Here is a 27,669-nt window from a genome sequence, read left to right on the forward strand (position 1 = left end):
GTAAATAATTTGCATAATAACATTATGGTACATTGAGAAACATTGCTTCCTTTAGACTCGGTAGCTTTTTAGAAATAGCCATATCAAATAAAATTCATAATTTCAGATAATTTGAGTGAAAAGGGAGACTAGTCTTTCATCCTCGTCAATTCTAATTATCCACGATTGTGTAACATATCTATCCATCGCTGATTTGTTTCCAAACAAATTTGTTTGGACATATGGAAGATATAGAACATATATATCAGGGATATGTCCCAGAGCTTTTATAGGTTGTGATATAAATGATAACAGTGTTTAGACAACCTTTGTTAAATTTCATATTTGGACATAAGCATGCGAATAAATAATATACGAATTCTAAGGATTTATAGACAAATGAGTGCAATCTCCGTGTGTGTTTTTCTGGAGACGCCTTGGATCCCCTTGATGCATTGTCGGTGGAATCTTTCCAAGGGGAGCAACTGGTTCGAGGTAACTACGCTCCAGAGTTCTCTCCCGTAGAGCGCGGCTAAAAGTACCTTCGTTTCCTTAATGCGTTTTGACGTAAGTTGTGTTTAGCCCTTTTTAACCAATTTCACAGTTTGTCATACTGAAGAAAGTTTTTCGAAGCTTATGGCAGCTTTTTGTTATGTTTTCATTGATATTTAAATGTTTACTACAATGTACTCAAAGGTGGTGATATGAATTTGTTTAATCAACTAAATGATCGTCCATTTTCCATATCATGAAGCTATTATGTGTGTAGTTCAGTGAGTATTTAAACTTTCAATTTCGATGAACTGAAGTAATATATTTATTGTCTGGCATGCTGAAAACAGATAGCTAAAAGTTCGTCAAGACCCCTTTACACATTAGAAATAAAGACAGCATACTTGACGGATCATATATCTATTGCTGCCTTCCTTTGAACAGAACTATAATCATCACGCCTGCTTCGAGTACTTAATGGCGAAGTTTGGTAGGAAGTGAGCACTTGTTACTTGGAATGCTAATTGGCCTATGAGTAGGAACATTTTTGAATGATCCTCTAAAATTTCACAAAATAGCAATCAAGAGACATTTCTGATACAAACACATTGTCAATTAGCGTTTCTCTGTAAGAATTAAAAGGTAACTTATTAAATTTCGAACCCTGACAAAATAACATAACATTTAAAGGTATAAGATGATATCTGATCGCTATATATAAAATATTTGCTCCCCCATATCATTATCTTGTATCTATACATGTCTCTGAAGGTATTTCAGTGTTAGAGTCTTCTAAAATAATAGGTGTTCCCTTATCAATACAATGTATATTGACACCCAATGTTTGATAACTCGTTAAGATAGCCATTATAAATCTCCAATGGATGCTTACATGTTTGACAAAACATATGTGTTTCTAGGGCTGTCATAATCTGTATACCAATATTTATTTTCAAAAATAATATTTCAAATTATCTTTTGTATTTGTTCATTTCTAACGAACTCATTTTTTTGCCTTGAAAACATACTAAATATATTTTGTGATTTTCACCACTGGGGATCCTAAACACTGTGATTATTTCTTATTTGAAGCAAGCAATAATAAAGTTTTCAGTGTCAAGTTCTTCCCTTGTTATAACTTAATCCAATTGAGGTTTCGCTTTATGCCTTGTTATGAGGATACTAAGCTAGCATTCTTTCGGGTCAATAAGATTTAAACCATTTAGAAGAACCAGTCAAGGCGCACGATAATTGTATATTCATGTGCCTTTGTGAACGATATTAAAGCGCACACTGTATGTATACACACAAAAAATGTTGTTGTTTTATTTATTTTTTAATGCACGTTCAAGTTTATTTCATTTGTCTTTGACGAAAAGAACTAAAACACATACGATTTAGGTACAGCTTAAAAGATATGCCTTTATAAATGATTTTTTTTTATTTGCAGCTACGTGGAGACAAACTCCCTAGTTACAAAAGCGCACATCGCTAATATATTTCTATCAGTACCTAAATCATTGCATTATTATCACACAAAAAAACAATGTGTTTAACACGATTATGCATTAAAAATTAAAAATAAAGCTTTTCTTGCATCAACCTATATTGTGCGCCTTTAACATCTTACAGAATGTACATTGTACTGACTTATGTATCGTACTCCTACAGTTTCTCACTTTTTATAATTAAAGCCATTTAAATACAAAATACATGAATTAAATAATGAATGGAGGCGGTTCCGAGTAGTGTTGTCTGATAAAATATAAATTTGAGTTCCGATGCGCATGATTTCATACAACCAGAAAGTTAGCCCTGGTTTTATTTCAAGCATCACACTGACGAAAAACGTTTAATCAGACAACAAAAGAGGGTAGGGTATTTATAATTTCGATTCTTACATGACATATTTGCTAGGTGCATCAATACTAAAAGGAATGCGGCAGTTTATTTGGCTGCGTAGTATGGTTAACGCAATACATACCGGAAAAGGACGTAATTTCATAACATTATATCTCATCTGGTCATTGTTTTACATATAACATACTGACGACGTACTGCGTTCAGGTTATATAATCTTAGATGAAGGTCTTAAAGTTACAAACCACGGAATAGTTTCACGAAAATATATGTTACAACCTGAAATTATATACATTTTGTTTTCCGTTTAGACTTAAATTTCTTTTGTGAAACCAGCTGGCCCCGTCTCAAATGTTAAGACTACACCTGCTTTATTCCTTATTTGGGCTTCATTTTCATAATTCAAGTTAAATTGGAGGATCATCATCATCATCATCATCATCATCATCATCATAATCAGCATCATCATCATCATGAAGATAACAGTGTGCATAATTGAGTCAAATAAAGTATAAATCGCCGATATAAGATAACATCGTAGATTTCATTTATCAGATACTGAATGCGATTATTTAATGTCTGCACAACAATTTATTATAAACTTGGAAACTTCAATTCATAAGTTCATGTAATTGTTTAGGAATGAATTTCAGTCCCTTTTCGAGCTCATATGCTCTTTATATGACCTCTGTGTGCTTTAGGATAAACATTTCTGATGTCCGTAATATTATATATTTATAGAACTACAAATAATATAAATCATAAATATAATTATAATAATTATCATAATGTAACGAAACAGGGACAAGTCGAGCTGCCACACACGTACTATGATCTACTTAAATACCACAACGATCAAAAGAATGAAACACAAACACATGAATCGGGTACATAAACGTAGAGATCAAAATACATAAGTATTAAATAATAAAATCATATCTATAAATTGATATTTGGAGAATGTATATACTATAAATTATACATAAACATATCTACTTACAGATGGGTTAAAAAGGTCAAAGAAAAATGTTTGACATAAATATATACACAATTCAAATACACGTGCGGAAACTACACTTGTCACAGATATTACAGACATTTTGACTCAGCTCAACTTAACAGATAATTCTATGAAAACTTAATATTACTACATGTGGACGCAATGTAAAGATGTGGATTAATGGCGGCTTAACAACAGGTTGAATTTTATCATTAACAAAAATGATTATAATGAAGAAGTGGAATGTAGTTAGTAAAAATAATATCAATCTTTTAAAAAACAGGTCATGGTTAATCAAATTCACTTATTTCATTAAGGTTCAACATAATCGATACAGTAGTTAGATAAAAACTCAAAGTTTCCAAATTTCTTTGGAATAATCAAACTAAAACGCTGAAACACAACGTTTCCAAAAACATTTTCAATGACGTCATCTGACGTTCCATCGACGTTACATACGGTACATTTTACACCAATAAAATCCATTTGACTATCACAAACGTCAATATGTTAAGATCAGAGGATTATGGGGGAAGCATTTGAATTTATTTTCTTTTACTTAGTTTCGTTGAATTGACATGTTTAAATACAATGTAATTAAATCGTATTTTAGTTTTGCAGATCATAAGTGTAATAAACCAGGAAATTATCAAATTTATTGTCATTGTCTAACAGTTTTGGGTGCGAGATGGACACAGAGAGCCTATCATATTTGTTCAGCTTAAAAACCGCCGACAAGAAACTTGTGAAGTATACACCATTTCTTTCAATTGAATTTTTGGTTTGCATCAACACCCCAGTTGTGCCATACTTGTGTGAAAGGAGATCAAGATGATGAATGAAGGTCGTTGTTCTGGTTCCATTTATCGGTGTGCCTGTCTCATTTTGTCGTCGCAGATTTAGCTGCGAAGAAACTATGTAGTAGCCCGACTGTCGCACAAATATTTCGCCTTCGAGATCCAAGTGTATGCATTTATTTGCATAAAATGTTCGACCGTTTTTATTCCACAGGACTTTGTGATGACCTTAAAATAAAGATGTTTTTAATATCATTAGTGATATATGCTACCACTTATATCAAACGATATAATTCAAAATGTTATCTGTTCTTACTTCTTACCATCAACAATGTAGCTAGATTTGAACCCCATAATTCCAACTACTTTAGCAATGGGCTGCTTATCGTTGGTTTCTCTTTCACAGGCAACATACTCTTCCACTATGTCAAGGAAACCTGTACCATGTAACAAAAACAACAACATGTAAATTTGATGGAAATTTAAAAATAAATGCCATAGACAAATAGGAACTTAATATCAGATGAATTCACTTTTTGCGTATGTATTTGTTGACAGAAATTATTGTTTTCAACTGATACTTATTTTGACCTGAACTGTGGTAGTGATACTGAGCTGCCATTTCATAAAGAGTGATACATGTATGTCTAAAGCACATGTCAAAACAAGAAACATTCATTTCAACAAACTGATATTCATGTCTTAGTTAAATACAATTCATTCTTAAAAGAAGGCCTACTAATTGTTTGTTTAATAAAATTATATTATTGACAAACCATTTTTTTAGGTCAAAAAGGGTAGTTGATGCAAAACGTTAAGATCAATGTTACGGTTCGATGGTCACGTGATATTTATATAATTTATAAGGAAACGGTGTTTTTTTCTTAATGTATCGTTTCTTATATAGTTGGAAGTAATTTAGTCACATTTCGTAGAATCGAAAATCCTGGTTATGCTTAGTGCTAAAGTCGGGAATATTTTATCTGCTAAACTGAACAATGCACTTTACGATTTACCTTTTGAAACATCATCTGAGTAATGCTTTCGACAGGTCCGCAACACATTCCATCATCTCTCTGTTTGATAGGAAAATTAGCAGCAGCTACTTGGCCTAGGTTTGTGTTAGCATTGAACTTTATTGTGTCGCAAGGAATGCATGCTAAGCTTTCATTGTGTCTTGTTAAAGGAGCTCTTACAACAGTCCAGACTATTAAAAGAGCGAGGAATGCCAACGTTAGCATGACGTTTGCTAGTTTACAAATAAAAGCTACTCTGCTTGTATATATGCAATTGCATTTGCTGGACCCCTGAAAAAGTAATATGTGAATATCACAAACAACAAACCCTAATTCAGTTGATAATGTTCCATGTTTGTTTCACATTTCATATTGACGAGTTATAGAAGTCAAATACAGTATGCATAATTAACGTACAGTGAAACTGCGTTCCCTCAAACAAGCGGTCGTTCAAGAACCGGCGTTCCCTCGAGGTCGGAGCTTGGTCCCGAACTTTTTTCCTTCTATTTTCATATAAAATATACCCACGCTGCACGACGCAACACATAATCGGTGTCTTAGTAAACAGTCTGTTTGACGACTTCAAACTTAAAATACACTGAAAGATATTTCATATCAAACTGAAAAATTGAAAATCGGGTCGTTCGAAACATCGGTTTCCTCGAGGTTTTGGCTCGGTCCCTGGCAACCTCGAGAGATCGCAGTTTTACTGTATTAATAAATCAACAATACTTACTTATACGCATCAGCTTGGCAACTTTTACCTATTGTTATTTTTCCAGACAGTTTTGAATTAGTATAAAACAACAACACCAAATGCAACAATATACAGTTATAGAATAACGTACCCTCTCCTTTCCTTTTGGCTGGGGACAATCAGACATTCTGCCCTGAGTTCAGTTTGTTGATTTCAACAGTTTAAATCAAACCTAGATCAGGTGATAGTGTATTCCATTGTTAAGTCAACGATCTAGTTCCGACGGTTTTGTTTATATATTTATTAGGAGCACCATATCACTCTCATTCAGATTCTCAAACCAAAGATCATGGAGGTCGTCCACAGACATGAACAGGGTGTGAGCAGTTTATACGTGAACTGTATGGTACTTTCTTTTGAATAATGTTGTTTTTCCGTATGCTGGTCTTTGTTTAAAATGTTTAAAATCCTGTTCAAAATAGATGTTCAATTATTGTTATCACAAATCACATTTGAGCATTATTTTCACTTTTTGTTTTTTTAAGTTTGTTTCAAACGAATTAGGCATAAACATCACTATTAAATGTTATTTCATGTAATCAAGAAAAATTTAAGTGCAAATAAAAAGATGACTATTGTGACGGTTATATATTTCACCAAGTGAGCACCGAGGTCTTTAACTTTTAGTAGCGTAGACACGAGTGAAATATTAACTTTTGGTCTTCACGAGGTGAAATAGTTTGGGATCCTACCCTGACACAAACAATTTTTTATCATTATTTATTATATGTCTTAAACAGATGATAAAAATAAAATAAATATGTAGTGGAAGTTTTCCAGAAAAACGCGCAAAACTGTTTCTTTATAAACCAAACCATTTAAAAACATTCTGTTTTTATAAGATCATAAACATATTAAGTAACTTACGGTTTATTTCATCATGCATTTCGATAATGTCACATCAAAGTTCAACCCGGTACGTGTTTGATCTACAAATGTAATGCCATTAGTTGATAAGAAAATAATCAATAAGTGTTCATAAAGCGCACGAAAATATACATAACTGATAGCATTATAACTTTTACTTTATGTGACTTTAATCATGAAGTTTCCACCATTTAAGTAACAAAAGCTTACTCGGTCGTAATAGATTAATAAATTAAAACAACAACAACAAATATCTTTATCTGATTTGACAACGCTTTTTATATCGCAACAACCTATAAAAAATCAGATTACATTGCGAGGGATTCGAATGTTATTTAGGAATACTCTTTTTCAAAAAAAAACAGTCAGTTATCTTTAAGGGACTTGCTCATGTTTTGGTACCAAAACAATTTCTCCCGGTAATGCATGTATAGACACTTATATTATACTAGTAATTATTTTAATTGCTGAGACTATAACCTTTATTGTAAATAACATCATAACATTAAACATGCAGTTTCATTACCAAATAAAGGTTTATCATTGTGTTCCAGTGTATTCAGTGCTGGTTATCTCAATGTGTATAATATCTGGCCTGGCCTGGTCCGACACAACATGCTGAGTCAGCAGGCTATGCAAGGCCAGGCCAAGTTTTAGAACATGCCTATTGACACCGCCTCCAAATATTATAATTTAGCTCTCTTCTCTGCTGAAAGCATCATAGCAAGCATGTTACTTTAGAGGTATTAGATGTATAGTTTTCTGGTATGTTCAAAAACAATATTTGACCAATATCGACATTTGGTGAAGAGTTTTAGCCATCAGTATCTTAGTTTTAACACTCTTAATGATTTGCCAGACTTAATTTCGTAATAAAAATGCGTAAAAAGTGCATATTACAAACCATGAATGAGTCCCTTTAACAGTCTACCTACTGAGAGTCGTAAATGGTTGTATTAATGAATAATTGGACTATTAAATATCGAGAACAGCGGTATATATTATGCATTAACGTTGGGATTTATAATTCGAATATAAACAGTTGTCCTGCCAAATACGAGGTGAACAACAAAATATATCAAAATAAATTGGATTAGTAAATTCATAATAATCCTTGGTTCGCAGTTCCTATTTTGATTTTTCAGGTGAAGATCGGTTCGATGTTCTTGTCCCGTCCTAGGTGGCGTTACCAGTGTTAGTTGGGGTCCGGAAATGTAGCATAAGAACGGGAGGTAGACCTGCCTCACCGGAAGTGGCACCGCTGTCACCAATTGTGGAAAATAACACTCTGCCAAGTTGGGTCCAAGGAATATTATACCACCACGAGCTTTGTTCTGTGTTTCGGCCTTGGGTAAGCAAGTGGCGTGCTACTTGGAGTTGAACGCCCATCTAGACCCCACGTCCACTCTCGCGGGCGGGAGCAAAACGGGGTTGAATTCCTGCTGATGGCATAATCTCCAAACCAGTAGTATCACCACCTTGAATGTACGTGAAGTTAAAGTTAGCAGCCTAGCGATGTAAAGTTGGCGCATTTTTTATACGTCTTCTTCTCAAAAACAATGATAAATTAATTGTTTTAATGCACAAATTATCAAACTGAAGCGATTATATATTTTTTTTTAAATGTCGATCAACGGTTCAACGACCTAGCGGCCTAACGGCGTGAAGTTTTTAGCAATTGCTTTGAAATAGAGAAAACAAATAGGCTGTTAGGCCGCCAATTTTACGCCGCTAGGCCGCTAACTTAACGCCGCTAGGCCGCTAGGCTTTAAGGCCGCTAACTTCACGTACAACCGCCTTGGTGCCTGTGACCTCTTTTGTATTTAAAGGAATCAGTCCAAAACTGTATGATTCCGAGAACAGTTCCAATTAACCCCTTCTTGCTCCCGCCCGCGGGAGTGGACGTGGCGGGGAGGGTCTAGATGAGTTTCGTATCAATCAGAAATATGTTTCCTACAGTCTGCCCTTCTACCAAAATCGCGCCTGACAAGTATTTCGTGTTGAAGCTTGTACTCAGCACAGAATTCACTGCGGGCTGGCTTGATTGCTTTCTTTGTAATTTCGGGAAATTAGACCAATGATTAATTCCACTTGGTCTGGGTAAATAAATTTAACAAAAATATCACGTTGCCTAGGCGGCCGCCTTAACGTAGCTTGCGGAGAAAAAATACGCCGAATCATACGGACTTCAGAGACATAGAAAAGATCCTGAGATAGCCAAAGTCACATATGATTCTCACTACGGCGTCCTTGTGGTTGTCGCCGGCGCTCTCTACAACGCTCAAGAAGATAAGGTCCGTCCAAAAATACAAGCAACTTACCATTTTACAGTCACATAAATCAAATGTCGCGAAAATGCTTACGGTAACTACTACGCAGTATGTTTGATCTCATGTTCTCATATTTTACAGACGGTATTACCCTTTTCAAACAAATGAATGCGCTCCTTTCAAAATTATTCAATGTAGGCATTGAACTTGTCGTGTAATTGATCGTAAATCTACTTTAAGTATAGTAAGAAGAACGAACAGGTAATATTTTCAAGTCTTAATATTAATTTCCCACAATTGACATGATTCACAGGATTAAATTTCACAAATAATCAGGGATTGTTCGGCGTTTTATTTGTTAACTAATCTGATTTATTTATTTTTTTATTTTTTTTAATGTATTAAAAAAACAAAGATAAAAATAATTAAGAGTTTTTATCAATAAAAAGTTTTAATGAATGATAGATGTGACGTCATCAGAATGTCAACAATTGAAGTTCCGTCATATTTTTTTTATCAGAATTCAACGGGAAGTTTTTATTTTAGGAAAACTATCTTTGTCTCAGTGGTGAAGAAAACATCAGTCATCCTTCTTCACAAGTTGTATATTTCTTTTGAAATTCGTAACAATTTGGAACAACAGAACAATGAAGAAATGAAGTCGGTCACTTCAAGTTGTAAAATACGTTGACATTTACCAATTACCAAAATGTGATCATGAAATTGAGAAATTAAATTGAGAATAAGACCATACGTGCAGACGTGGTATTTATTATGTATTGAATGCCTGCACAACTTTTCAAAGATGATTGTTTGCGGCAACATCATTATTTCGTTATTTACTTTGGCCTGAAATCGTAGGCGTTACCAAATCTGATAAGGAATTTCCATACATCGCATTTTATCTGAAATCAGTGTACCAAAGGCCAATTTATGCGATGACAAAGTACTTAAACACTACCTGTATGCGAACGAATTGTTGAATCATACGAAACTTTAAGGCGGTGGTATCTTACTGTCGCTATTTTGGGTAATCACTATTTACCTCACGAACGCTTTCCATTTAAAAGTAATAAAGAACAGGGACATTTACATGCAATGCATAATGAGGCGATACAGATTGAAAAGGCCACCAAACGGATATCATTGGATTTTCCCCACATGATAACTTTATTTAATTAAAAAATAATCTTTATTACCCCCGATCATTTTTCGCAAAATAAAAGCTGATCAGTCTCTGATAATTTACGTCTCCACAAAAATCATACAACATGTTTAACTTATTAATACACTCAAAAGACAATGTATGTTAGAAAGTTTATAATTATGAGATATGGCAATCAAATAATAACAAATATCAAATAAACTTTGTCAATTAGTATTGTCAATTATCAGTTAATATGAAAATATTAAGGAAAAAGTCAGTCACTTCAAGTTATAAAATGATAAAAATACTAAAAACCATGAGAAATGAAATTGATAATATGATAAAACATGCAGACGTGGTTTTTATTACGTATTGAACACACAAAGTTCCCTTCAAACTAAGATGATTGTTTGCCGCAAATCATTATTTTGTTATTGACTTTGGCCTTAAGTCGTACGGGTTACCAAATCTGATAAGGAAATCACCTAAAATAAGCTGGTTAAACAATGAATCACCCAAATCACCCATTTTTAGAAAATTGCTTGTTTCGTTGAACGCATAAATATCTTGGGTAATATTGAATTACTTTTGTATAATATAAGAGTACCAAAAGCCAAGTAATATGATATCAAATTACATCAACAATACATGCATGCGATCGAATAGTTAAACCATGATAAACTTAAAAGCAATGGTATCTGTCTCTTTTTTTGATGTTCACTATTTACCTTCATGAACGTTTTAACATTTAAAAACCAGGCTCATTTACATGCACTTCATAGGCTATACAGTTTGTATAGGAGATCACACGGATACGATCGTCCCCCCCCCAAAAAAAAAAAAAATAACATTCTTTACTTCAATAGATGTCTTTTTACCGCAAAATATAAAGTGATAATAATAGAAATAAATGAATAATATAATAATATAATAATATTCTTATTCTACCCCTCCTACAACTACTTCCACTTTCACCACCACAAGTAGATTTATCACATCTTCTTCTTCTTCTACTACTACTACTACTACTACTACTACTACTACTACTACTACTACTACTACTACTACTACTACTACTACTACTACTACTACTACTACTACTTCTTCTACTGCTGCTGCTGCTGCTGCCGCTGCTCCTTCTGCTGCTGCTGCTGCTGCTGCTGCTATTACTATTTCTACTACTGCAGCAGCGCGAATATATCAGCCTTACTACTTGTTTACGCTTTATTTACATAATAAAAATGAGAAAGGTTACTAATCAACTAAATTACCTCAAAATGCGTGTTGCATACTCATAGGTTAAATGTCAGTTCACATTGGATAATAATTAAGAATATATGTAATAATGTAAAATAGATTGATGGATTAATTGCGACAATTTAATGTATGAACATCAATCATCGATCTTCAAAAGTTGTATACTTCTTTTGAAACTCGTTGCGATGCATACGATTGAGTCAAACGGTTTTAAATGACATAAGCACTATAGGATCCAGGGGGCGCCCCCTTAAAATTATTGCAGTTTACTTTTAAATTCAATATAAAAGATAAAAGTAATAAAATACGCCCAAAATGCAGCAGTGGACTAGAATTGTTAAAATATCTCTGAGGAGAACCCCAAACCCTCCTGCCAAAACTTTAACCAAATAAATTTCGATTCTGAGGGAGGGAGGTTAGGCAAAAGATTATGTCCTTAAGTTACACCTCCTCTAACTATGAAACCTGGATCCGCCCCTGGTCAGCCAATGGGATTGCGAGAAATCCGTTAGAAACTTCTTCTTTTTTATAGATAGACTCTTAATCCATGCAATTAATTGTTGCTTCATTAATATAATTTAATATATGATTTTACACTTTCTATTCATTATCTTTACTTAAATATTGATAGATTGTTAATACAGTATATTGCAATACAATATAGAGTTGACGAAAATGTGTTACTCGGTCTTTAAAAATTGTTATCTCATACATGTTCTCGGTTTGCAGCGCCTTCACCAGAACAGTATAATAGCAAATCGAAGAAGTACACGTAAGGTGCAACGTCATTAACGCATTTTATAATGGCCGCTGTAGAGCGTTTTCTACAACAGCTCACCGACATATTATAATGTTATTAATTATGTGATTAACAAATACCTGGGCCAATATGAAATCACCTGATTGATGAGTAAGTAAGTAAAGTGTTTATTATTGTGACATGTGCAATTCAAACAGAGTAATAATAACATATATTCAAACATTTGCACCCGACCCGTTGGGTCTATAGGTCACCATATCTTAAGTGTAATGTAAGTAACATAAGGTTTATAACAGTATCTGACTTCTTTCATAACAAATTGATATTATCGATACAATGCAAGTTCAAAGAGCGGTAAAAAGATCAAGTATCACATTAAGAGTACATTATAGTTCGTCTTTTCAGGTAGGCATTTACAATATATTTTGACAGTTTCCTAGAGTATAAGGAGATTAGAATGGAAAATGTACTGTCTATATCATGGTCGAAGCTATTTCGTTCAGGTGTAACAAACGCAGATCACTGTAACGACTGCATTAAAAAAGAAAGTGTTTCTCGCCCTCAATATGATGGCATATCTGCATATTCTAAGATCCAGTGGTTCATCAATAAAACGTCCAGTTTCCACTCTCAATGGCAATATTCCAGTTCTAAACTGACATAGGAATGATCTTTCGTTCTTTTTCAGGTTAAGGCTTATGTAATCCTTTAATTTAAATGAAGTTTTGAAGAGTCTATATGTTTCGAAGTTAAGGGACGTGCTCGATTTCTCTCTTCCATACGTCTGCATAATAGGAATGTATTAAGTCTTTTGTCTGGGGTAAATTCACAGCCGATTTATTGTCAAACGTATTTGAAAGTCCCACTGCATAGAATATTTCCTTTATTTCTTTTGTCCAATTATTCCTATACATATGATTGTTGAGATCAGCGTTAAACACTTTTTTGGAAAGTCGCGTGTCATTCATTAGCACAAGCCTGTTCCAGAATCTGAACACAGAGTGCCAGCACCGGTACATACTTGGAAGCCAACCGGTGTCACCGAAATATCTCATGGCCCTAAGCTCTACGTTGTCGATTGGCTGGTGCTTCTTGCAGCCCCATATCGATGAACAATAATCAATGATTGGAATGACGCACGAGTTATAAAGCTTTTCATATGTTTTAAAGCCAATGTCTTTCAAGTGATGGACTTTGTTGATGATGCCACCTAGCGCACTACCTCCGGCCTTATCCCACGCTTCTAAATTATAGAAAAAGTCACCTTTCTCCTAAAATATGGCCCCTAGATACTTGTATCGATCGACAGTTTCAAGGATATTATCACCAATTTTGAATACGACATCGAGTATTTTATGAATAAACTATTACCATTTTGGTTAGAAACATTCTTAATACTTACTTTTAGTTCACATTGAAGCCGTACTTATCCCTTATTTATTCATGGTGTCTGTTTTTCTAGACTAGACATTGAATTTGACATGCATCCTTAAAGTGATATTGCACATAATTAAGCATTGAACATTATAAGGAAGCATGTCTTTTCGTCTTAAATCGTTTGCCAAAACGTCAAATGTTTCAACTGTAATATCAAACCGTCCAAAGTGATTTAATCATTCAATAGTTCAAGTATTCCAAAAAGGTCCATACGAAGCAAAACATTTTCAAAACAGTTAGAAGACGGAAAACAAAATGGCTACCTTTAAAAATAATTTCCAGCATATTCTCATATTAGGCGAGTATCGACAGCCAATGAAAATGGCCTATTCTCAAATCCTATATTAGGCGAGTATTGTAGCCAATCAAAACGGAGGAAACACATATTAGCCGAGTTTTGTTGATATTGGTAGAGTTTGGTCGATATTGAGCGAGTTCTGGCATATATTGTCTTCAATTGTCTGGTATTGGTACCGCAGAACACCAGATGCTGTTTTGTTCTATATTATAAAGCATGGGAGAAACAGGACAGACCGCCCCTAAACGCTAGCGGGCGCCCATAGTACGTCACACAAATAGGGGCATTTTAGGCGAATCTTGGAAGGCAGTGTATAGAAAATGTTTGTTTGTATATTTTGGTATAATCGAAAAGGTACTTTTAATTATTCGTTGATAACTGTATAAAGATGTATTTCTATATTTTTGTAAAACAAAAAACGATACATTCCGATGAAATTCTGACATAATGCATACCATGTCAGTCAACTTGATGTCCAAATTCGACGCACAAACAAAAACAGATCTAACTATTAATTCAATATTACAGTTTTTTGTTAAAAATATTATATTACTGTTTTTTGAAAATTTTAACGTGCATTGGTATTGTACATAACGTATTGCATATAACTGAATTTCAACCATATAAACTAACATGGCGTCCAAGAGGGACCCCAAAATGTTTTTCAAAGTCCAACTTAACAGGTAAACATCTACAATCATAATGTTTTAAATTGAAAACTACGTCAATTGTTTTTAATTAAAGTTAACTGTTTTTATGTGGTAAGCTTTGCGAGATTTAGCATGTCAACTACTTTAAAACATACATTTAAGCACGAGAAAGGTGATGTTTACACGTAGAAGTTTATAGATATATTTCGTAAACGACCTTCAACTGAATTGCACATTTGACGTGTATATTTAGATAACACGTACACGTACGTGTGTTGCAACCTTTCAATATAACACAAGTATAAAACTTTACAAACGGACAAGGCGTTACAAACCCGAAGGTTTGTTAATAACAGCATTTTTGTTAGACTACGTATATCAACGTACGAAATACTAACTAACTGACATTGACGGACGTTGACGTCATACGTCGACGTCATGGATACAAAGCATGATGCCCCACTATTTTTAACCTTCCTAACATTGTGTTATTGTTGTTGTCAAATCATTCAGGTGGTCTTAGTGTCGTCATTAGTTCGATTTTTGTGTGCTTTAATTTGAACTTTGTTTGAACATTAAAACAGAGAGGGAAATTTTGTGACTTTTCATGTTTAACCATTACATGTTCAAGAGAAGTAAAAAAAGCATTTTGAATTTGCTTCCAAATTAGTTCGTTAAGTATCTCCTGTTTTATGATAAAATGCAAGAACAAAATGGACTTTAAAATATGCATATTCAGTTACATATTTTACCATGTATTCTATTCACGTAATTGCAAATGTTAAGCGCGGCATTAAAGATTCCAGGAAAGTGACGTATCAGCTTTGTGAGTGTTTAATTATAAACCTAAATTTGCAAAACTTGGCGCAAACTCGTATCAAATCATAGAAATAACGTTACTTTAGCACCAGATGATTTGGCATAATTTTTCTAGAGTAAGATTAAATGCGAACAAATATGGAAAATAAAAAGAATACTTTTGCCTTGGATAAAATGGCGTATTTTTGGCGTGCTCCATGGGAACTCTACTATCCATAAATTTGTTCACATTGTGAATATTTCAAAGCTAGTTCATCATTTTCTAGACACAAAACTTAATAGTGTTGCCCTTAAATACCCCGATCGAACGGATCTATTGTAACGTACCGACTGTATGTTCAGTAGAGCCTATATGGATCGCTCTTCTATGAATTTTCCTCATGCTACTTTGCCTTATAATTGAAACAAATGACTGAAAAATTGATTGTTAAATTAAATCATAATACACCAAATGATCAGGTTTCGAAGATTACTCGTTGCTTTATATAAGTTCAATCACTTTAAAATGTATGGACTTCTCTTACGGGAGCTTGTTTATTGGCGATGCAAAATATTTTAACCTTTGCCAGCATACAGATGGCAGTGCCACAGGGCCAATACAGATGCCAGGTATGAGGCTTACTAGTGTTTCTAGTCACCAGCTCTATTCACCAGACTAGATCGCAATGCTCTATTTACCTGGCTACTTGAACTGGAACGCCAGATTACCCTATAGATGTTCATGGTGCATTTTCATCCCACAGATCGCAGTGCTCTGTGTTTAATATTAAACAGCCAGAGGGTCAAGAATCTAATTTATTGCCTTCAAACGACGATTTCCGATTTACTGCTCGAAGCTACCTGGACGGTGGTCAAACACAAAATGAGTATATCAGCTAAGCGACGCTCTCCCCGGGTGTACGAGTTCATTATTTATATGTGTGAAAAGGGAAAATTACACTTAACAAAAACTTGAAAAGAGTCAGCTCCATTTTTACTAAAACTATTTATGAAAATAACTCCCGGTTAATAAATAATGTTTAAAATGATTCCTTAAATTATTATTGTCGATAATAAAATAGTTGTATTCAATAAAGTCTGAAATATAAAACTAACCTTTGAAAAACACCGCCAGATATTCAACTCCGTTAATGGCCAATTTATAACAAAGGGCGGTAATCATGCATGTATGCGGTTTTGCTACACTTTTATAATGGGGATAGTTTACTATGCCAAAAATGAGTACGCACGTAACACCATAACACCAAATAATTATGTAACAATTTCCAAACAAGTTATCTTCTAACAAAACATTTCCACCACTTTATGCCTACAAATTGAATAAATATATTTTGTTAATTTTACTATTTAATGGCTGACATTGAAACAAGGAGAGGTTTTTATGCGATGGAACGGAGCGTTAACGCTACATGTTTGCCGGTTGGGGAAGGCCAAAAATAAGAAACAAATGTCTTTTTTTAATTTTGAGGTACAACAAATTTCAAGAGTGAAACATGCATCCGTTACGACATGTTTGGTGCTAAAGGGAGTTGGGCAAATTTAGGTAGGAACATTTATCACAGATTAGTTTAAAATTCGTTTGCATTACGGAATTGTCTTTCAAAAATATGAATATTCGTTTGTGTTAAAATGTTCCAGACGATCCAATCAACAATGATTTATAGCTTTTTGATGATGAAAATATTGAAAAAATAGGGGAAAAGTGACTCAAATTCACATCCGAAATGAAAACTGACACTGTGAGCAGTTTGTGCTTTGGTCCTAAAAACCAAATTTTGAACTGTGGAAATTCCTGGGAGGTTCATTCTGAGAGGTGAAAGCGAAAATGTTCTGAGTGACATTAAATAAGGATTTACTCGGTCATATATAAAAATATGTTTTAAACAATACTAGTTTGTGCAATATATAGAAAAGACGTTACAAAACGCTACTTTAATCATTTGTCACGTGTGAACTCCTAATCGATACACAGGACATGCCATACAAGTATCGGTAAGGTATCTCTAAGCTCGTGCAAGGAACTCGTTTTCTGCCAAGGGTCGGTGAGTCTACCAGTACACGTGGAAAGCTATTTTGCAAACGAGGTTTTAGGCCAGCTGCTACTGTTACTAGTATGGGTTGTCACACGTATAAGTGCAAGTAGACGTAATGTTTTGCAACCTCTCTAATATTAAAAATATACATACATGTATGCAGCTGCATGAGTGTTAAACATAGCTAAGTTAGTGTCTGTGCATCACAAAATATAAATATGACGTATGTAACATACATCTTATACCATGTACAAGTAGTGTGCATTTCCCATAAGGTGGTGTTTTCTGTTATACGAAAGGACCACGAACGTTCTTGGACACACGTTTGTGTGTACTTACTTACTGAACGAAGAAGAGGGCTAGTATACGTCTCATGTCACACATATATATTTTGTAGATATTCACGCTAAATTTCATCTTTATACATTGACCTATGCACCAAAAAACTATTTGATAAGTGTGGGAAGCAGAACTCGTGGTAGGCGGTTCCGTCATAATGACGTTATGCAAGTTTCACAACATATTAACAGTATGTCCAAGAACTCAAAAGCGCAGTGCTGCATATATTGCTGAGCAATGGTGACTTTAATAACTTGAACAATTTTCATAAGTTTTGTTTTAATTGCTCCAACTTATTTCACCTTTTTCCTTGTATAGTCATATTTCCGACAGAATGAAAAGGTGAATTGAATTACATTTACCCATGCTGAGAAAAAGTGTTTTTGCTATTTATGCCTAAAAAATAAAATGTCTGTTTCCTGTAACATGCTGAAAAAATGATGGGTCGGTAGGTAGCGATTTTTTTTTTTTTTTAATGTTCTAAAATGTCAGAATGATCCAATATTCATGTCTGTTTCAGGTGAATTATTTTTTAATAAACGAATTCAGTGTGGTATATATAGATTCAAACTTTCTGCCTTAATTAAGCTAAAACTGCTAGTTTGACAGCCAATGTACATGTATTTCAGTTGTAGAATGCATCCTTTTGAAGGGCAAGACCTGGGTTCGACTCCCAGCAGTGGCAACATTATGTGCAATTTTGAATATTGTCAGTATGTTTACCAGGGAATCAGTTCATCTTAACACTTTGCAAATATAACCTAGTGAAAAAGTGAATCAAATAACATTTAGACAATTCATTTTTGGCAAATGTTTTAAACAAAACTTTCAAAATGCATACATTTTGTAGTAATAAAACATGATATTATTGCACAAACTATTTTAATATAGACTGTGTAATAATATCAAGTTGTATTACAATTAAATGAACATGGCAACTATTATAAAACAAACAGTTGGCTAGACATGGTAAGAATCATAACTATATAATCTGACTAGCATCAAACCGATGTTAATAATACAACATGAACTGGCAAGAATATCCACAAATCATATATAAATCAATACTTCGAATGATAAATGACTAGAATCAATGACTGAACAATTTAACTCTTAGAGCGCTGTCAGAATTGTACAGGTCTTTGGGACTGCTTGTACACTTAAACCTTACTTACTGACTCGGCAACGAACAGTGTAGACCCTGATTGGTCTACACTGGTCACAAAGGCCTGATATAGTCGTGCTTCACGTTATATATAATAATATAATATAAATCAATACTTTATAAAATGATAGATTGGACTGGAATAGGTTCAAATAGACTAGAATCAGTATCAAAAAAGCTTAGAATGACTGATAAATAAATAATTACAATTTTCTTTTTTAAACAGTACCTTCATTAAATAGTTTCCACCACTTAAAAAATAAAACAATTTCCAATGTTTTAAAAAGATCTGCTGTATTAGATCCACTGTTCAGTCTGTAAAAATCTCAAGCACGATGAAAAATAATCAATATAACTTTTAATAGAATACCTTGTCTTATTTCCTTTTCTGGACTTAACTGTACTTAGGTGCTTGACTGTACTTAGGTGGTTAAAACATTCACAGAGTCAAAACTTGGAAAAATATGTTCGGACTCTGACGAACGTAGTATTTTGTTAATGCATGTTCGTTATGTAACCCAATGCATCCTTGTCAAATCCCAATATGCCCTCCGATTGTTTAGTTGCAACGACATCTTTCTGTAACTTTAACTTTCAGTTTCACTTTCACGATTATCTTTTTTCCGGAAGTAAACAAAAACATTCAACGTTCCTATTTCAATATTGCAACATTGTATTTTTCATTAATGGCATAACCATAACTGTTATACAATACTGTTTTGTTATAGATCTTTACTGTAACACTGACAATGATCTACACACTTCTCCTTTCACTTTCATTAAAATTGACAGGAAGTTAGCGTGCACCTGTTTCCCGCGCTTTTTAGACCATGCGCTACGAAAAAATGTTATTTTTCTGTTAACTCATTAAAATCTTATAAGAATATTTTTTTAATTAACCGAGATTTAATAAAACAACTTAAAATAAATGAACAAAATATATCTTAGCATTGTTGTTTTTCAATACCATCGCACTTAGCGAAAATGCAGAAGGTATCCGTTAATTTGCATATTGGGCGGAGTTAATATTACGTCATTGAGTTTGAGTGCTGCTAATTGACACGGTTACCGATCAGATTCGAGATCGATAATCACTTGTCACTTCGGGTGTTAATTGCTCTTGCGGGTTAAACAAACATTCAGATCATGCATTGAGGCTCCTTTCAGATGATACCGACTCTCACACCGAAATATCCCGGGTCAAAACTGACGCATACTACAAATGTCAAACCGGAAACGTTTGTAACTATGCGACGAATCTGGACACGACTAAATTATCGTTGTAATACCACAGGCCAGAGATCGCTAAAATCTGACCTTTCGAATTTTTGGGCATAAAAAATTTGCGGTCGGCGGTAAAAAAATACGGTCGGTCGGGTTACAGGAAACAGACATATTTTTTTAGGCCTTATATACACGCACTACAAATATAGAAGATCCAATGTGTCGTCTGTTTCTTTACATTTTATCAACATTATTTTGAAGGCAAGTCAATAATAATCCAGAATTCGGCTAACGTCCTACAACGGCATATTTTCTTATTTTCCAGATACTGTATGCATATGAATTGTTAAATGCATTTTATTGTGAGCTTAAGAAGAATTAAGATATGTGCAACTAATGGACAAAATGTTCTTGTGAATGCTATCATACAGTTTGACATAAGGAATTCCCAGGTTAAAAGTTATTTGAATTAAATCATAGGAGGTTTCTTAAACGTGGCGTCATGGATAGCTTGATAATTATCACCTAAATTTAAAAACATTAATCAGTTCCTGTGATTGCAATTAAATAACACGCCATGTCGATAGTCCTTGAACATTTGATATAGGGTATCTGTAAAACGTCCTGGTTGTTAACCACGCTTCGCCCTTTGCAGGCCTTGGTGTATAAAGCGTAAACAAGAACAAAACTTATGATAAGAAATCTTTGAAGAAATAGAACAAAATGAATAATAATTTCATAAATATGGCCATCCAACCAACTGTGTACTTCAGACCAATTAAATCGATTGCACTAGAGCCGCGTTGATAAAATTAGTCTTTGAGTCGCACTGTTATTGTAGTACTTGGATATCATGGGGGGAAACAAAGGCAGAAAGATATAATTTATTCCTCCAAAACTGTATTTTTCTATGATTATGAAAAGTATTATGAATTTGTAACAGTTTAAAAAACACAAAATACAACAACAACACAATAAGAATTGTGCAAATACAAACACATAATATATGAGAAGTTATGAGTTGAAGATCTACAGCTTATACAGTACTATTAAGACCAAACTTTACACTCTTGTTCACTAGGAGTGGACTATTAGTGAACAATTTGTGCACTATTGATAAACTAATGTAGTCTGTAGTTTATTAGATAAGCCAGTATTGATTTTCCTGGTCCACTCAGATTGGCCTTACTATATTGATTTAATTTTACTGATAAGATCATTTTCTCTAGTAGTTCATTGTTTAACTTGTGACAAAACATTTTAGTATACTGCATTTATTGATGACTTTATGATGTCCATCATTTAATGGGCCAGTAACTAAAGACAAGGGGTTTCTACCCATCATTTACTTGTCATATTTGTCATTTTTTAAATTCTAATGTAGATGAAATAAGAATAAAACATTTCTTAAATAAATACAATAAATTTTCTTTGTAAGCCAATATTTGAAAATAGGGTTGTTATACATATAATTGTGCTACTATTGTAACATCCAAACATTTTTTTTGGTAATTCAGACATTTAATTAAAGTCAATTAGTGATTACAAAATAATAATTCTGAGTCCTAAGTATATAAGTGAACAGCACTATTATATATTCAAACTGTGAATGCAAAACCAATGTTTATGATAAAAAAGGTAATTTTAATTTAAAAGAAGAAGTGTTGATAAAAAATACCTCACCCTTAATTAGATTTAAAAATAGAAGCTCAGGCTATTTCTTCAGAAACAGCTTTTTCATACATACATTACATTATAACTTCATCAAAAAGTTTATAAATACTTATTTAAATGAATTTGCAATTGTCTGTAACTTTCCTGTATAGATGTTACTAACTATATTCACGACTAATTTCATTACTTTTCATAAATAAACATCTTAAAAGCCTAGTTTAAGCATTTGATACTGAATGTATCCATTTATCTTTATCTATAAAAAGAGCACAGAAGGGAGTTATCCTACCTAATGGCCCACTTACCAGGCATTAAAATTGAATTTCAGAAAATGATAAAATGCTTACTCATACTTTATTCATACCTGCTGTGATTACATTAAAAAAGGGAATTATCCTATGCATCCAACCATTAAACAGGCATTACAATGAATATAAGTGCTATTAAACTTGCTATTTGATGTTAAAATACATGATATGCATGGTAAATATTAAATATCTCTACTCAAACATCTTAACAATTTGATTAACAAATGATGAAAAGTGTCGTAAAGAAATAGTATTTTTATTTTATAATGCAGTTGCAACACAAATTATAAACTATTTTCCATATTTTATAAAAAACATATTTGTTACCATCTCTTCTCTAAAACCTAATTTGTAAAACATTTATTGAGTTTCCTTCAAAGGCCTAGTTTTAAGAAGATTGTCATGTTAATTCTCTGCTGTGTATCCCTTGTTTATTGCACTGCTGTCATTGCAGGGCCAATTTCCTGTGTATTGTTTATTGGCCCGGGGCCATTTGGAGGTGACAGTAGAAAATAGCATTGTCTTATTAATACACAACATACTCTTGCATAAACGATGTATTAATTTGACAGATGAGAAGTAAATAATAAACAAATAAAGTAACATTTAAACATTTATGTTGTATGATATAAATCATATAAATGGGATATTATTAATACTATCTAACATTATTCTTACTCTAAAGCATTGTTATAATGCTTTTAATATGATTTAAAAAGTTATCAAAATGAAACAATAAGTCAAACACTGACAGATCTGCAGGAGGCAATAAAGATAAAGATCAATACACAGAATTGTGTACTATGGGGGGCACTTAAAGAAGGCTTAGGGTAGCCTTCAATGGATAGTATTTCATTTAATAATGTCGCAGCAGAACCAATTATACAAAACCTCTAAAATATTTGTTTATTTATTATGTGTTTCAAATCAGAAATGCAATTAATAAATCTGGGTACAATTTAGAAAATATACTATTATAATTAATGGTGTACTTATTCGATAATGCATGATTGCTGCTAGGCTGTCACCTTAAATCATAATACATTTGTTAAACAAAAATAAACATAAAATTGAAAGTTTTAGAATAGATGGAAGAAAATCTTGGTTTATATAACCTTTGAATGAATCAACAACGGCACAAAAATTTCAGTTTGAGCTTGGAACAATAAGGCATGAACTTTGATGATTAACTATTTCAAATAACGAACAATTTGTAATTATCACCTTGTGAAAACGTTTAAATAAAGGCTCATGAATTCATTTAATCGTTATGTTCAATAAGTGTTTGAAGATGAAACCCTTTAACCCAGAACCAAAGTTATATCATTATACCTATCAATTAATATCAAAATAATGCAAAGCATATTTATAAAGAAAACAAATTTTTTTTTTAAATATCTTTGTTTTGACAATTTCTTTTTTATAAAACAACATCAGTTATTTAATTTAATAAATCTATATTAATTACATGAAAGGTCCAAATGGATTATAATTATTCTATTAACATTAAAACATCTGTTTAAACTACACACATCATTCTAAGTTTCACTGTAAATATAGCTTTTATGACAGACTGAAGAAGCCTTATCTGGTCAGCCCCTTGTCTACATTTAGTCTTTTCCTGGTCTTGCCCTTGTCTTACCCTAGTGCACTACGAAGTGCACTGATGGTGAACTGATAGTGAACAAGAAGTTCACTAACTGTCAAGTTTGGTCTTAACAGTACTGTAGTTATGTAGATATATGTATGTTATTTAACTAATAGATAACTTATGCACAATGATAACAGCATTATAATGAATATGTAACACCTAGCAAATGCTATAATGTATGCGAATTAAATGACGCCGAGTCGCTCCGACTTTCATATCCAATTAAAAGTAAACTGCATCGTATCCGGACAAACACAATTGTTAAGCAAATAACTTTAATTCCGAAGGCAAACTAAATCCGATTTAGAGTCTTGTCAAAATTATCAATAGATTAATAGAAACCTGTGTAAAATCATCAATCTACAGTGACAATCAGTCCTACTTTTTCCCAAACATGAGAACTTATCAGTCAACGTAGTAGTGTGCATTTCAAACATAATTGGTATGTACTTGCATTTTATTTTTCGCGTTGTCGGGAACAATGTTTCCCAAATAGCAAAATGTCAATGGTAATAATGAACGATAACAATTTATTAGTATGATAATGATGATCAAATATAATGATAAGTTATGAGTAGATTATCAAATATGTAGGTTGTCCGGTGAGCGCAGTGGTTAGCGCACTCGCTTCTCACCTAGGCGACCCGGGTTCGATTCCCGGCTCGGGCGCATGTGATTTTGGTTCGTGGTCACCAAGCCGGACAAGTGGGTTTCCTCCGGTTTCTCCGGTTTCCCCCACAACACAAGACCCCACTATCGCGTGAAATCGGGCCACGAGAGTGATTAATACAATGTTGTAATAACTTGTTCCACAATCGTTGTAAAGATATGTTTGAACTAAATCAAATATGATGATCTGCTATGTACAAAAACATATAAAACGCACAGCATGATATATAAAAATCAAAATATGAATCAAGCTGATAAGATACAATCACACTAAAATCAACACACGAAATAAGTCATTGATTCAAGACTTTAAAATAATCAAAATGTTCAAACTGATACATATATATGTATTAACAACCGTACTTCTGTTAAATTGATTGTAAAAAAACACTGCATTCTTCGGGTGTTAATTGCTCTTGCGGGTTAAACAAACATTCAGATCATGCATTGAGGCTCCTTTCAGATGATACCGACTCTCACACCGAAATATCCCGGGTCAAAACTGACGCATACTACAAATGTCAAACCGGAAACGTTTGTAACTATGCGACGAATCTGGACACGACTAAATTATCGTTGTAATACCACAGGCCAGAGATCGCTAAAATCTGACCTTTCGAATTTTTGGGCATAAAAAATTTGCGGTCGGCGGTAAAAAAATACGGTCGGTCGGGTTACAGGAAACAGACATATTTTTTTTAGGCCTTATATACACGCACTACAAATATAGAAGATCCAATGTGTCGTCTGTTTCTTTACATTTTATCAACATTATTTTGAAGGCAAGTCAATAATAATTCAGAATTCGGCTAACGTCCTACAACGGCATATTTTCTTATTTTCCAGATACTGTATGCATATGAATTGTTAAATGCATTTTATTGTGAGCTTAAGAAGAATTAAGATATGTGCAACTAATGGACAAAATGTTCTTGTGAATGCTATCATACAGTTTGACATAAGGAATTCCCAGGTTAAAAGTTATTTGAATTAAATCATAGGAGGTTTCTTAAACGTGGCGTCATGGATAGCTTGATAATTATCACCTAAATTTAAAAACATTAATCAGTTCCTGTGATTGCAATTAAATAACACGCCATGTCGATAGTCCTTGAACATTTGATATAGGGTATCTGTAAAACGTCCTGGTTGTTAACCACGCTTCGCCCTTTGCAGGCCTTGGTGTATAAAGCGTAAACAAGAACAAAACTTATGATAAGAAATCTTTGAAGAAATAGAACAAAATGAATAATAATTTCATAAATATGGCCATCCAACCAACTGTGTACTTCAGACCAATTAAATCGATTGCACTAGAGCCGCGTTGATAAAATTAGTCTTTGAGTCGCACTGTTATTGTAGTACTTGGATATCATGGGGGGAAACAAAGGCAGAAAGATATAATTTATTCCTCCAAAACTGTATTTTTCTATGATTATGAAAAGTATTATGAATTTGTAACAGTTTAAAAAACACAAAATACAACAACAACACAATAAGAATTGTGCAAATACAAACACATAATATATGAGAAGTTATGAGTTGAAGATCTACAGCTTATACAGTACTATTAAGACCAAACTTTACACTCTTGTTCACTAGGAGTGGACTATTAGTGAACAATTTGTGCACTATTGATAAACTAATGTAGTCTGTAGTTTATTAGATAAGCCAGTATTGATTTTCCTGGTCCACTCAGATTGGCCTTACTATATTGATTTAATTTTACTGATAAGATCATTTTCTCTAGTAGTTCATTGTTTAACTTGTGACAAAACATTTTAGTATACTGCATTTATTGATGACTTTATGATGTCCATCATTTAATGGGCCAGTAACTAAAGACAAGGGGTTTCTACCCATCATTTACTTGTCATATTTGTCATTTTTTAAATTCTAATGTAGATGAAATAAGAATAAAACATTTCTTAAATAAATACAATAAATTTTCTTTGTAAGCCAATATTTGAAAATAGGGTTGTTATACATATAATTGTGCTACTATTGTAACATCCAAACATTTTTTTTGGTAATTCAGACATTTAATTAAAGTCAATTAGTGATTACAAAATAATAATTCTGAGTCCTAAGTATATAAGTGAACAGCACTATTATATATTCAAACTGTGAATGCAAAACCAATGTTTATGATAAAAAAGGTAATTTTAATTTAAAAGAAGAAGTGTTGATAAAAAATACCTCACCCTTAATTAGATTTAAAAATAGAAGCTCAGGCTATTTCTTCAGAAACAGCTTTTTCATACATACATTACATTATAACTTCATCAAAAAGTTTATAAATACTTATTTAAATGAATTTGCAATTGTCTGTAACTTTCCTGTATATATGTTACTAACTATATTCACGACTAATTTCTTTATTTTTCATAAATAAACATCTTAAAAGCCTAGTTTAAGCATTTGATACTGAATGTATCCATTTATCTTTATCTATAAAAAGAGCACAGAAGGGAATTATCCTACCTAATGGCCCACTTACCAGGCATTAAAATTGAATTTCAGAAAATGAAAAAATGCTTACTCATACTTTATTCATACCTGCTGTGATTACATTAAAAAAGGGAATTATCCTATGCATCCAACCATTAAACAGGCATTACAATGAATATAAGTGCTATTAAACTTGCTATTTGATGTTAAAATACATGATATGCATGGTAAATATTAAATATCTCTACTCAAACATCTTAACAATTTGATTAACAAATGATGAAAAGTGTCGTAAAGAAATAGTATTTTTATTTTATAATGCAGTTGCAACACAAATTATAAACTATTTTCCATATTTTATAAAAACATATTTGTTACCATCTCTTCTCTAAAACCAAATTTGTAAAACATTTATTGAGTTTCCTTCAAAGGCCTAGTTTTAAGAAGATTGTCATGTTAATTCTCTGCTGTGTATCCCTTGTTTATTGCACTGCTGTCATTGAAGGGCCAATTTCCTGTGTATTGTTTATTGGCCCGGGGCCATTTGGAGGTGACAGTAGAAAATAGCATTGTCTTATTAATACACAACATACTCTTGCATAAACGATGTATTAATTTGACAGATGAGAAGTAAATAATAAACAAATAAAGTAACATTTAAACATTTATGTTGTATGATATAAATCATATAAATGGGATATTATTAATACTATCTAACATTATTCTTACTCTAAAGCATTGTTATAATG

The 27,669-nt window shown here is 33.0% G+C and overlaps 1 protein-coding gene and 1 long non-coding RNA gene across 2 annotated transcripts; both read right to left on the reverse strand.

Annotated features, from left to right (window-relative positions):
• Nucleotides 1-3,771: 3,771 nt before the first annotated feature.
• Nucleotides 3,772-4,649, reverse strand: LOC128223087 (uncharacterized). The gene is made up of 2 exons (XM_052932330.1): nt 4,452-4,649; nt 3,772-4,356 (listed from the first exon to the last, which is right to left on the reverse strand). The coding sequence occupies exons 1-2, from the start codon at nt 4,591-4,593 to the stop codon at nt 3,941-3,943; spliced, it is 558 nt and encodes a 185-aa protein (XP_052788290.1). The 5' UTR covers nt 4,594-4,649; the 3' UTR covers nt 3,772-3,940.
• A 354-nt stretch (nt 4,650-5,003) lies between these two features.
• Nucleotides 5,004-9,177, reverse strand: LOC128224597 (uncharacterized). The gene is made up of 4 exons (XR_008259501.1): nt 9,090-9,177; nt 6,769-6,830; nt 5,993-6,073; nt 5,004-5,435 (listed from the first exon to the last, which is right to left on the reverse strand). It is a non-coding gene; the product is annotated as an uncharacterized LOC128224597 (long non-coding RNA).
• Between the last annotated feature and the right edge of the window lie 18,492 nt (nt 9,178-27,669).

Source organism: Mya arenaria, chromosome 17, assembly GCF_026914265.1.
Source record: "Mya arenaria isolate MELC-2E11 chromosome 17, ASM2691426v1".
NCBI classification, from domain to species: domain Eukaryota; kingdom Metazoa; phylum Mollusca; class Bivalvia; order Myida; family Myidae; genus Mya; species Mya arenaria.